The sequence below is a fragment of the Corvus moneduloides genome, chromosome 12 (genome assembly GCF_009650955.1).
Source record: "Corvus moneduloides isolate bCorMon1 chromosome 12, bCorMon1.pri, whole genome shotgun sequence".
Lineage (NCBI taxonomy): Eukaryota > Metazoa > Chordata > Aves > Passeriformes > Corvidae > Corvus > Corvus moneduloides.
In genome coordinates, this window is record NC_045487.1 from 9369933 (window position 1) to 9383823 (window position 13891).

The 13891-nt window shown below is 38.6% G+C and overlaps 1 protein-coding gene across 7 annotated transcripts in view; it reads left to right on the forward strand.

Annotated features, from left to right (window-relative positions):
* Positions 1-13891, forward strand: part of ESRP2 (epithelial splicing regulatory protein 2) — a 46362-nt gene that overhangs the window by 26694 nt on the left and 5777 nt on the right. For 4 of the 7 annotated variants that reach the window (XM_032121924.1, XM_032121923.1, XM_032121927.1 and 1 more), the window contains 7 exons: positions 521-653; positions 849-891; positions 1403-1704; positions 3681-3902; positions 5203-5401; positions 6611-6806; positions 7831-8008. In XM_032121924.1, coding sequence (XP_031977815.1) covers positions 521-653; positions 849-891; positions 1403-1704; positions 3681-3902; positions 5203-5401; positions 6611-6806; positions 7831-8008 — 1273 coding nt within the window. Of the gene's footprint in view, positions 1-520; positions 654-848; positions 892-1402; positions 1705-3680; positions 3903-5202; positions 5402-6610; positions 6807-7830; positions 8009-10113; positions 10148-13891 lie in introns of all 7 variants that reach the window. The other 3 variants (XM_032121926.1, XM_032121928.1, XM_032121929.1) reach the window with 2 other exon arrangements.

Sequence of the window (13891 nt, forward strand, 5' to 3'; positions counted from 1 at the left end):
AAGCTTTAATTTTGTGCCAACTCTTTATTGTTCTTCTATACCTCCTAAACAGGCCAGATTTAGAAATTTCCAAGTACTGTTTGAAAGAAATTTTCATGACTTGTGTGTATACCTGTGTACAGATGTATGTGTGTATATATATCTATGAAAAGAGAGTGAGTTTATTTAGCATACCTGTCACTTAATTCCAGATCTCCAACACTGAGAAAATATAATTTTTTTATATGGAATGATGAGGAAACTCAAATGTGCCTGTCTGAGATAATAGGAAGGACAAATTTGCATCTTCATGGGAGTTGAGAAAGCGGTGAACAACATGAGATCCATGATCTCAATGAAGCAGATTTTAAAGTATAATTGTGTTACAACAAAAATGAAATAAATTGTGGATAGTAGCAATTTCTTTTTCAATCTGTAACCTTTGTGTTAAAGTCTGATTCCTTTACTATTCTTACACAATTATTTATTAAATATATTAAAGTTTCAGACTAAGCTTACATTTGTTGTCTTTATCTTCCAGAGGTGGCGTGGCTCTGTGTCTGAATTCTCAAGGAAGAAGAAATGGGGAGGCTTTGGTTCGGTTTGTCAATTCTGAACAGAGAGACCTTGCCCTGGAAAGGCACAAGCATCATATGGGTAGCAGATACATTGAGGTAAAAAGTTGTGACTTGAAACAAATATTTGGAGAGAAAGCCGAATATTTTAGTCTATGTTCTCATTTAAAAACCAAACTGCACTTCTGTTTTGCTCAAAGTACCAAAACACAATTCTCTTGTTTGTGAAAGAGTGTGGTTTAAAGTTGAACATCGTGATTTTCATGTGGGTTTTTTTTGTTCTTTCTTTTGAAGGTTTACAAAGCAACTGGAGAAGAATTCTTAAAAATTGCAGGAGGTAAGCGATGCTGGAGTTCAGTGTGATTACTTAAGTTCATAGGAATGTTGTTCTAGTTCTTTTTTTTTTTCGTTCCTTGACTGAGGATGCAAATGGATAACAAAGTAGCTTTTCCTGTTTTGTCTTCCAAGAGTATTTGACCCTGTCAAGTTCTGTTTTCACGTGGTTGAAACTGAGATGTGAGCATTTGAGCTGTGATGTTCATAGACAGGTCTTGGGAGGAAGACCAGCCTTTGCAGTGGAAGCATCTGTGTATCTTGTATCAATTCACAGTAATCTCATCTTTGTTCCAATTTCATTAAAATATGAAACACTTGCAGAGTAAGAGATTTCCCCCTCAAAAGATATTGCTGAAAGTTAGTAGTGTGTTAGGTCTTCTCTGGGTTTGTTGCTGGCTACTCACCTCCTGTGTTCTTCCTTAATGCTTCGCTGCTGCTGCATCCTCTGGAATCGAGTGCCCAGCACTGCCCGTATGTTCCTGGCTGACCATGTGCTGTTATCTTTCTACCAGGCACCTCCAATGAAGTGGCCCAGTTCTTATCCAAGGAGAATCAAGTTATCATCCGGATGAGAGGCCTTCCATTCACTGCTACTCAGGAAGATGTCTTGGGGTTCCTGGGGCCAGAGTGCCCAGTCACAGGAGGGAAAGAGGGACTTCTCTTTGTCAAGTACCCAGATGGCAGGCCCACAGGAGATGCATTTGTGTTATTTTCCTGTGAAGAATATGCACAGAATGCACTTAAAAAGCACAAAGAAATACTTGGAAAACGTTACATTGAACTCTTCAGGAGCACAGCAGCAGAGGTCCAACAGGTTGTAACTATTGGTTGTGAGACTCAAAACTTAACAGTTAAAACATTTCTTCTAACACTTGCACACAAATATGTTGTAGGCAATCATGAATGTTTGTTTTATGAAAATTGTCAAGGAAGGCAAATACATGTTTCCTAATGGGCATGGAAAATAGTGCAGCACTGGTTTTGCTCGTTTTGTTAGTTTGGATGGTTGCTTGTTTTGGGTTTTTTTAAGCTGCCACTGCTTGGGTTTGGGTTTTTTTTTTTACTATGCCCTAGACCATGAAGTAAAAATCATTGCATAATTTTATTATCCATAGAGGTTGACTGAAATCACAAAAATAATTCTAAAAACATAGTAGATTGATAGTATTGTAGTAATGCTTCTTAAAAATCTGCACTATTGTCTTTAAATTCTGGTCTCCATGTACAGAATTTCTAATATTAAATCCAAACCTGAGTGCATAAAATGAGCGATTTCTACAATGCTTTCTTGGAAACTAAGAATTAAGAGGATGTATCTGATTTTTTGGTGAAAGGAAGTGAAATTTTTTTTTTTCCTGAGGTAATATATTTCACTTTTACCCTATCCTTCACTGGTTCCTATCATTACCTTCTTAAATGGATAAAACCATTTTATTTTGTCACCAGCAGCTTGTCCCTGTGAAAAACATCACATAATGGGTTTTTTTTCCTGACACAGAATATAAGTGGCTCCAAAGGGAACCACTATTAGATTTGGTCTAGTCTTTGCATAACCACTGGCTATAAAAATGTAATACAGTTCTGTTTCAACCTATGTGACAGGGAAGTCTCTCTGTCGAAGGGATTGGGCAAGGGAATGAATATCCACACTTCTAGACCCATTGCTACTGCTGTGATATGGGTATTACAACAGCCAAGAATCTGATCTGTGTGTTGTGAAGTTTGGGAAATGGCATTTCCCCCTCCCACACAGCTTCCCTCCTGAGAGAGAATGAAGCAAAATCCTCTGAGGAGCAAAATCACTCTGTCACAGCGACCAAGTCTCTGCTTCCACTTTTTGTAGGGAGACCTGGATATAACTTATATTCTACCAATATGTCATTACTTCTTCCACTATGACAGCTGTCTAGGCTGACACCTGAACTTTTTTGCTGCTTAGGCAAGAGATTATTTCTTAGGAAATTACAAGCTACTTCTTTGAGTAATTGCAAGAAGTAAAGCCAGCTCTCATCTACTTAATGTTAGTACAAAGTAATTGCAATATTCTCCACAAAAATGAGAGAGATTTCTGGCCTGAAATGTGCTACAAGGAGATTCTTGAAACAAACTCCCTAAGCTTTGTAACCTGTTTTTTGATACCTCTTTCAGTAGAATGTGTTTATTTGTGATAATGATCAGTAAAAATGTTTTTCAGCAGTAAGCCCCAACATGTGTCATATGTTCCCTTTGCCATTTGGAAATGAGTCAAGAGAAAATGTGAGATCAAAGTCTCTTATATTCTTATCTTTATTTTTTCCTCATAAACTCTGTACTTGGAGATGAGCACTGGGGTTAAACAAATAAGCACACTCACTTAACAAATCAGGTTTTAGAATAAATTAGAATTAGTGCTTTTACTTTCCAGCTATTTCAGGTCTCGGTTCTTTTAAAATGACTGCTTTTAATTTACCCTGGTTTAACTAAGAACTGTATGTGGCAATACCGGTTTATTAGCACAGATGTGATTTCAGATGTTCCTTTTTGGGATACTATAAACTGTAATTGGATTTTAACTTTTTTTATATTGACATTAGAAAAGTATATTATTAGGGTCTAACACATTGAATTTGTTAGCCTTTCCCTCTCCCCTTCTGAGTTTGAAACTTTCATACGCCCTACAGGAAACTAACTGCAGTAATTTGGTGTAAGAAGGGGTATTTTTCTCTGATGTTGGAAATAGTATTGTGACAATTGCTCTGTATTCAGACAGATGATTGTAAATGTCCATTTCTGTGGGTTTTTTGCCAACAGGTACTTAATCGATACATGTCAACACCTCTTATTCCAACTCTTCCAACTCCCATCATTCCAGTCATACCCCCACCATACACCATTGCCACGGGCAGCATCCGTGACTGTGTCCGGCTCAGAGGTCTTCCTTACACTGCTGGCATTGATGACATCTTGGAATTTATGGGAGATGCTACAGGTGATATCAAGCCCCATGGAGTTCACATGGTCCTTAATCAGCAGGTAACAGCATTTTGCATGGGAGGAGTAACTTTGCAGTGACTGAACAGGTTAGAAGTCAGGGCAGCTTACCTGATCTTGGCTGTGCTTTAGTCTTCTCTAACCTTGGGAAAATACAATGTTCTCTTTGTCTGTCTTTGCCTCTTTTCTCTTGCCATTTTACATGCAAGCTTGCTTTTCTCTCTCTGTATGTATGCATCAGCCTGGGGAGGATGAAGCTTGTTCTCTGAATGATAACCTTATCCTGGAGGCTGTTTAAATAAGCCCTCATGGTTCAGCCAGAGGCTGAAGATACAACAGAAATGTCTCCTCTTAGATGACATAGCTGCTCTGTCAGCTTCAGGGTTCCTGCTGTGTTGTTTGAGTGGTCTTTGTGTCAAAATTAGGTTTTTCTAACTTGATTAGTGATTGCTCAGGCTTTAGAAGAAGTCAATAATTAAAAATTGTGGTTTAGGTATGTTTTAATGGTGTGATCATAGAGATATATTTTCCCTGTTGTCTTGTGTTAAAAATAAACTCTTTAATGACAGAAATACTGAGGTATTAAAGAAAACAAATGAAAGAGATCTACTATATTTGTTTAGTGTTTTTTTGGTTTTTTGTTTTTTTTTTTTTGTTGTTGTTAAGGAAGTTTTTAGTATTTTATACAGACAGGTATATCTGTCAGACTGCAGAAATTCAGACCTGGAAATCAATTTCTGATGTAGCTGTGGACTTTACTAAGGATTTGGAACTTCGTGCTGTTGTACTGTTACCTCGAAAGTAGTTCTAGGGCAGGCAAAGCCAGGCTCTTCTTAGGGCTTCACAGCAAAAGAATAAGAGACAGTGTGAGTAAACTGCATCAAAGAAAATTCCAGCTGGGTGAAAAGGAAAAAATAAAATCACAATGAGAAATTAGCTAAGCACCTGAACAGGCTTCCAGAGGTGATATGGAATCTCCATCCCTGGAGATGCTCAGATTTCAAGTAGAGAAGGCCATGAGTGGCCTGATGTAATTTGAAAGTTAGTCCTGCTTTGAACAGCCTTTGGATTAGAGACCTCCAAATTTTTTTTCCACGCTACATGATTCTCTGTTTCTTTCTGCAGAGGACTGAAGTGGCATTGTATTAACTGGGCACTTGTTGCATAAGTCTTGATTTTTCTGCTTCTAAAAAGAATTGTTGAGTTGTGAGTCATTAGTGCCAGAGAAGGAATAACGATACAGGCTTTCAGTAGATGTTTGATCTTACTCCTTTCTGCATTTCTTGTGATCTGGGTGATTTAATAACAGATTGACGTACAATTATTTCCCCGCTTCCCCTAGGGACGACCGTCAGGTGATGCTTTTATCCAAATGAAATCTGCTGACAAAGCCTTTATGGTGGCTCAAAAATGTCACAAAAAAATGATGAAGGACCGTTATGTGGAAGTATTCCAGTGTTCAGGAGAGGAGATGAACTTTGTTTTAATGGGTGGCACTTTAAATCGTAGTGGCTTATCCCCACCGCCATGTAAGTTACCATGTAAGTCTCCAATTCTTCTGCTCTCTGCTGCTAAAGGCTGATATGTGGTAGGTGCTGAAGCTTTGTGGCCTTTCACCTTTTGACTCGGGTTTTGCCATGATTAATAATCATCCGTGTACATGCTAAGATTGGAATTGTTCCCTTTGGGCAATAATGGGACTGATCAGAGGCATTTTTATTGTATTTTCGGTGGTGAGTAGAGGGCAGCAAGGCCTTGCCAGTGAAATTATTGCACACTTTGCTTTTTATGGGTGTACTGTTCTTCTGAGCTCTGCAGTAGACTTGCCTGTAGTGAAACCTACTTGGAATGAGAGGCATTTTTAAAATGGGGTGAAGTTCTGTATTCTAGCTGCCGATGAGTGCTCTTGCTGTCTTGCCTCAGAGCATTGAGAAGGTACTCTTTGGGCTTATTTTTGAAGGAAAACACCCACTGGAATTATATACTAACCAACCATAGAGTGGGGAAGTTGGATGTATTTTCATTTTTTTATTTTAAGATTACAGTGAACCTTACTGAGGAACTATAATGGAACTTTACTGTACTGTTCTAATTAGTCTCATTACCAAATCACAAAGCAGATACTGATATGTATTTGCAAAATAGTAAAAAGCTGCCAAATATAGTATATAAAACCAATCTGACTGCACACCAAGCCAAGTTTAATGTTCCTGTACAAATTAGGTATTTGTTCATCAAAATGCATCAGACTAGTGATCTATTCTCCCTTCCATTTGCTATATCCTAAAAATACTTTTTGAAGTCGCAGGAAGCTTATATATGAAGTCTCATGGTCAACAGTTATGGATGCCCATGTGTAGCTACTATTACAGTGCTTTTGTCCCACAGAGTACAACTTCTGTTAGAAAAAACACGAGGGTGTGTTGGTGTGCACGCCTGCTTTCTCTATGCACATGGCTTTATGCTTTCTTTTAATAACTCTGAAGTTCCCTACTTTCCATTTACATATAGACAAGGCTGCTCAGCTCTAGGAGTTATGAACTTTTAGGAATTACTCATTCCAAATGCCCCAGTTGTCATTCATGGCAATGTAACAAAGGTCTCCAGGGAAGAAGCTAGAGAGCAGTCTTTGCTCAAGTGTTCATCATTCATGCCCAGGTTTTAATCACATTGCTGTAGGAGAGGAATTATTCATCTGAGAGTTCTTCATTCTGATTGCTTTTTGGTGCTGTGTCCTGGTTTGGTTTTAGGTCTTTCTCCACCAGCTTATGCAGCTTTCCAAACAGCAGCTGTGATCCCAGCAGAGGCAGCAGCGCTTTACCAGCCGCAAGCCCTCTTGCCAACCACCAGGACGCCCCAGGCCTCCACAGCTGCTCCTCCAACTGTTACCTACTACCCAGCCCAGGCTGCTCAGCTTTACATGAATTACACAGCTTACTATCCCAGGTAACCCCGAGATTTCACTGCTTCTCTTAACCTCTCGTCCCAGTGCAGTAGGTGACTGTGTGGTCACCTGTGAATGGCTCTTAAATTTGTACTTCTGGTGTAGGTAGTCCTGGGAACTTGATGTTCAGCAGCAGAGGCGGAAACCATTTTAACTGTTTCTCTGTTGCCTTGTAATGGGATTCATCTCCTCTGTAGGCTCTGCTTGAATCTCATGATAACGTTGGCCTAATATTTAACAGGGGTTTTTTGACGCTGGGACAATGTCATCAAGGCAGTTCTATTCTTGGCCAAAAGAGAAGCTGTGTCACTACATTCCTCTACCCTCATGTCTTAGTTTGTTCTTTTACTTACAGTACTGTTTTCATACTGAAAGACTCCTCATAGGTGTATACTAGGTTTGATTTTGTATATCAGTGAGACCAAAGAACATTTTTACATGTGAAAGCAAAGCCGCTCTCCCCCTTTTCCCTTCCCACAGATGGTATCAGCATGAGTCACTGAAGTCTGGTACATGAGTTGTGGGGAAATAGCTTGTTCACTGATAGTTCCTAGGCTTGTTACACTTGCTGGCTTGACTATCTGGTAATTTGCTAGATGGGCCGTGACTGGAGATGGAGATGCTAATTACTCACTATTTTGTGGGTCAAAAATGCCAGGTTTGGGTGTTTGCCTCCATTTCATACTATGACACACCCTTCTCCTTTATTTCTTTTTTTTAATTAATGATCTTAAAACAAGTCATCTGCAGCTACTTTTTTCTACTCCCCTGTGAAATAACAAATGCCACTCCTTATGTCTTTAGCAACAAATGTTAGCTATTTTCCTTCACTTCTTTAAAAATAGATTGAGATGCTTCCGAGAAATTAAGAAAGTCCACAAAACCATCCACATCAGGGCTGTTTGTTTTTCTGTGGGATTTGGGTTTATTTTCAAATCTAAATTTTCAGTTTCATCTTTGCCTGTTCTGAGTAGTAGAACCAGTTACTGGTTTTCATAACAATTTTGTTTCCTCTTTCTCTTTCAGTCCTCCAGTATCTCCTACCACGGTGGGGTACATTGCAGCTCCTCCAGGAGCTGTGGCTGCTGCTGCCACTGCAACCCACACTCCAATCCTGCCCCAGCCTGGAGCCTTAGTCCGGATGCAGGGCTTGCCGTATAACACAGGAATGAAGGAGATACTCAGTTTCTTCCAGGGGTACCAGGTTAGTATGCAGTACCTCTCCTAGAGATATTTGGACCTCTGGGAATTGATCAGTGGAGATCAAACTGAGCAAGTGAGTGCTTTTGGAAATTGCCAAACAAGTGTGCAAGCTGCATGTTGTATATTTAACTGGCAGACTAAAGTGTAGCACACGATTTGCCTTGCTTCTTATTAAACAAACAAATCCTAATTTGGAAGCAGTGATTTGGTGTCTGGGTTTGGGGTTTGAGTTTGAAGACCTCAGAGCCCCAGTGTGAGTGGGGCTGCAAAGGGCCTGGCACAGGAAAGTGGGGGCTGCCAAAAGTTTTCAGTCGTGGCCACTTGATGGTGGAAGCCTTTTGGTAGGGTCAGTGTTTGACCTTCAACACTTACAGTTTGCAGATTTGTAGTACAGAGAGCTGTGAGCTGGGTGTGGTGACTTGGAAAGGGAGAGAGACAGATGTCTCAGCCAAACACTGTTTGAAGTGCTAATTTATTTTGGTTACACGCAAGAATATCTTTCATTAAAGCTGTATTACATTGCAAACTGAAGGAAATCTGTATTATCCAAGCTGTCTATATTGATAGCAAATATACTATAGGTAACTTCAGTCTGTATGGACTGATGGAATGCTCTCAAGTGTGTGAACAGAAACTTACCTTCTTGATAAGTTTAAAAAAAAAAAGGCACCATCTACAAACATAATTTTCCAGCAGCACTTATTTGAATTCATGGAATGGCTCTTTCCATGTCTTCTGCCTTTTGTCTCAGAGGATATTGTATCTATATCCCTGTTTTGTCATAACATGTTTGCTAAAAGGAAAGATAATTGAATATGGTGTATTCTGGTGAGTATTTAACTCCTGTGGGTAACACCACTTACACAGCTACCAACTCTACCCTTTTGGGTACTACTTGGAAGCCCTGACCTAAAATCCTCTTTGTGGCTCTCAAACCACTGCAAGTGATTTGTGTTAAAAGGCAACGGTTTTTGCATGTTTGTCCTTCAACATTCTGTAAGTTGGATAACAGTGATATTGCTAGAGTTAATAGGAAACATTCAGGCATGATATGTTTTCTTTTTTTATTTCTTTTTTTTTTACCTTAAGATTCTTAAAAGACAATGAGCTTTAATTTGCTGAGCCAGATGTCTGGTTGTAAATGAATGTAGACTGAGAACAGATGCTTAAATGTGTATGTTCCAAGTTTTGAGTCTTTGAAAGATGCAGTGCCCTATCTTTTGTGTCTTCTTTTTGAATGTTACATTTATGTTTTGAAAGCAGTTTTGCATACTCAGTTTTTCAGTGGAAAAAGATTGTCACATAAAAAGTGTGGTGAATTTTGACGAACAGGGCTTTTCTTCCACAGATATTTCCAGAGTTCAAACCAAGTTCAGTTATTTGTGGCTTCCATGATGTCCAGACAAGTAATAATCATTCATCCTATTGTTTAGCCATCAATATTTTGCCTTTTAGTTGTTTTCTACTGATGGGGGTTTTTGATGACTAGATGGTGGATATATTAAAGCCTTAGGGTGGGGAGCTTATTTGCTAAATTGAAATTCAGCTAGAAGTGTAACTGCACCTTTGAAAAATGTGGCCTCAACCACTCTGTGAATTGAACAAGTCAATGACAATCTCAAGCATCTCTACCTTTCACTAAATCTTCAGTTTAGTGAATCTGGACTTCGTGTCTGGTGCTCAGTTTGCCCTTTTCCTCGTTCCTGCATTTGGAGAGCAGTTCCTGGTGTTTGTATTGCATAATTAAATGGTTAGATGAACAGAAATTTTGCCACAAGGTGAAAACTATATTCTGCTCCTGCAACCTCCTGTCATCATCAGTTACTGTTATTGAATTGGTCACTTCTTTGATTTCTTTAGAAGATGTTGTCCAAATGAGATCGGGTTCAAAATCTCATAAAGGAACCAAGGAATTCTTTTGAATTGTTCTTGGAATCCCACATGTGGTAATGCTAGTTTTATACTCATTCATTCCTTTAGGGGAAAAAGAGATGGTGACTTACTGTAATGGGACAATATAACATCTCTGGAGCAATAACTAATCTTTTTTTTCTTTTTTTCTTCCCTTTCCTCACATTGTTTTTTCATTTTCTGCTGCTGCCCAAGGATTTATTGCACGATGCTTCTGCTCGTTCATAAAGTGAGCCCTTAATAATCATCAGTGGTTTGGGCATGGTTTTAATCTCTGTATGACTAATTGATGTTGGTATTCAATGGACTTCAGTGTTGGTATTATGGGAACCAGATCGGGATGCTGAGATTGAAGGGTGATTTTTGTCTTTCTGTGTCCTTGTCTGAAAGGAACAGGGTTTAAATTTTAGTTCTTGCTTTATTCTCCTCTGGTTTTTTCCTTCAGGCTTCATGGGCTGTGTATATTGCATGTGTGCACATGTTGCTACTTAAGTGAAAGCACTTTTCATACCAGACCTGCCTCTTAAGAGATAGACTTTGCCTACCATGGGCTTCAACAAGCTGGTCTCAACATCAGTACATGCTTCTAAAAACAAATAATTTAAAAGTCTGCAGATCAGCATTTTGATTTTCATTTAGTTTTATTACTATTAGCCTCTTGTTTAGTGTTTCAGCAGCTCGATTTCTTCTTGTAGTTCTGTTTTCTTGTTTTTATTGGTGAAAATTCCTTCCAGCTTGCATGTATTTATTGTAACTTGGATTAAACAATTGAAAACTTGGTAAGAATTTTAATAGTAAATCAGGGAGATGGTAATTTTCCCCATCACCTTTCTGTATAATATTGTAGTGTACTGTAATCCTCAAAAGAGCTAGTATTAGTACTCTGTTTCAGTAATTTGCATTAAACTGCTTTTTAGTTGTACTGTAAAGCAATAGGGCCATTGATTTGAGTCCAATATTAAAGGATTACTAAAAAAACAACAATAAAACCCAAGCCAACTAAAACCACACTGAAAAAACAACAAACCCCAAAATAACCAAAACAACAACAAAACCCTCACTGTGCAATTTACCAGCTGCTCAGCAGATCCTGGTCTCTGGGCATTATGAAGTAAGGGATCCATGGATGGGATTATGAGGAGACTCTTCAGGAGTTCAGAAAAATAACTCATATTCCATATCATATGGGGTAAAGTTTGAGGAAGAAGTGGTGCAAATATAGTAATAAAATACAGTAATAAAATAAAACTCATCAGTGTTATTTTAGGCCATCACTGTACAGTTGTAGAAGCAGTGAGAGAACTCTAGTAAATAGTGAATGAACAAGAGTAGTAGTAGGGTAGTAGTTTGATGGATTAATGTGAAGTTGGTGCATAGCAGAACAAAATTTTTCACTAAAGTATTTTTATTTTTCTTTATTTAGTGGCTAAATACTTAATGGGTTTTACTATTTAGCTGCTAAATGAATCAATGAGAAATATTTCAGTCTCCAAATACTGACTCTTTTGGGGTTGGGGGTTTTTTGTTTTGTTTTTTTGGTTTTGTTGTTGTTGTTGTTTGCTTTGTTTTGTTTGTTTGGGGTTTTTTGGGGGGGGGGGGTTGTTGGTGTGGGGTGTTAAAAAATTTTTTTTATGAGAATGCAAATAGTGACAGAGTTGGTATCATGACAAGAACTGTTAGTTTAATGTAAAAGCAGATGCAGTTTAGCTGTGCCCATAGTCTTAGCTGACCAAAAACTAGTTCACAGCTGTTGTCTTGGCTAGGATTCAGCTTGCATTTAGTAGTACTTGCCCAGTTTCTTGGAGGTTGGCATGATGTGCAGTGAACTCACGCCTGTCAAAAAGACCCTGTGGATTAGTTCTTAGAAAGCAGACTTGCTATTTAGGTAGATTGTGTGTAGTTATAGTAGTTAAAAAAAAGCAAACTAGAAGATTACTAAGATTTAGGGGCCATGGTCACCATCTGAACTTTTTTTAAAGCCCCCTGAATTTCCTGAAAAAGCTACGATGGAAATGTAGGGACTTCTTTTTGGGCGTCCATGTGTCTACACAAGAAAAGCTTAAAATAAATAGTGTTCTTTAAACCTGTACTGGGCTTAAGTGTCTTCTGTCTGTAGCTATAAAGAGTTTATGCAGTATATTAATCCTCCAAGGCTTCAGAGACCCAGAATTTAAGGCTTGCTGTTGGAGGGGAGGAGGGTGACTTGTGCTTAAAACAGTAATAAGAAAGTGAAGGGAGGTGGATGGATTCCAAGGGCATTAACGACATTTCTCTCTTGTATCAGGACAGCAGACTTCATTGTTACTGACTTTTTAGGGATTAGGGGATTTTTTTCTCTGAAATGCATGCTTAAACAAAGAAGTATTCTCTATTTCCTTTGGGTTCCTTTTGAAATCTGATTCTTTGTAGTCTGAGAGGGGGATACCCCATCATCTGCTCGCCAATCCTAGGCATTGCACCTTCTCAATAGGGAAGGGAAAGGGGATGTGGTAGAGGAAGAATTCCCACATACTGGTATTGGAAGTCATGTGGCAATACAGACACTGTTAGATGCTCACCCCCACACTCTCAGAATAGAGCATGCTTCTTGTTTTGCTTTATTCCTAAATTTATCTCCCACCTGGAAATGTTGCCCCTGTGGAGAAAGCATCTGTGAGACTGGGAACAATATATTAGTGGTTACAGTTTCTGTCTGTTGCCTCCCACGCTTGAAGCAAGAGACTAAAGTTGCACCCTCTGTATTTTTGGGAACAGGCATTACTTGTTTCAGTCTCTGATACACAGAACATTGAGGTGGTATCTCTTCCACAGAGCTTTCAGGTGCTGTGGGAGTTTGTATTGGTAGTCTTATGGTACAATTGATATACTTTTAGGGGCAAAGCCAGTTTAGGGTATTTCTCCTGATTCTTGTGCTAAAGGTTGCAGTTACCTACCATTAAATCTGATTCTGTGTTCCAGACTTAGTCCAGCTAGGCTTTTTTCCAGAGTCTGAGAGTTCCCTTTGGGGACCATTCTGCTGTAAAGTTTATGGGTAGTTTGGGCTAGAATTGTAGCTGCCGTCCTGAACTGACCATTTTGCCTATGATATTTCCCTTTTCTTTTCTTTGCTCCTGTTTTTTCCCAGTTGGAGTGTGTCTAAATATACTTTCCAGTTTTAATGCTGGGGTTTTTTTTTTTTTTAGCAGTGGGTTATTTTCTCTAGATTGCTTTGTATGTGCTGTTTTTAGACTGAGCTTTGAATGTTCACTGTAGGAACTGCAAAAATGAAATGGAAATCAATAACTTTCTGGTTAGTGACCTGGTTAAATCTGTGCACAGTCTGTGAGGGGAAGACAGTCCCATATTTCTCTTAGTAAGAGAAGAAGAAAGAAATAAAATAGCTTGAAGAAAAAGAAAATTCAAGGAGAAAGTATAGTATACTATGTCTTTATTAACCAGTTTACCCTTGGTTTGGTCCTGTGTGATTGGATGTTTGTGTTTTGTTCTTATGGGTTCTGAAATGCAGACAGAATCAGAAGGATTCACAATTATGTACTTAGGCAAGTTAGGGTAGTTTTCATTTCATTTGAAGAATTTACTGTTCTACAGCTTGTTTTAATTGAGTGCAGTCTCTTACTTATCCTTGTGATAAGAAGCTACTTTTATTTCTAGGTCTTTTGATGAATTTATTTTCTTCTTTCTTTTTCACTTTCTTTAGATCTTTGTCTAAGCTCTGACAACTTTGACATTTCTGTGCAGGATATTTTTCCAACTTTCATGTTTTCCACATTGTTTATTGCACTTCAAGTGTAACCTTTGAAATACTGTCCCTTACAAGAGTAAGAGTGTAGAACTTTGCCTACTGTACATCTACTGATAATCTAAAGTATGTACTATCTTGAGACATTCCTTCCAAACAGTAAACTTACATTTTGTAGGTTTGTTTCAAGGGCAGGTCTGGGAACTGATAAATCTAATATTTGCACGGTCTGGT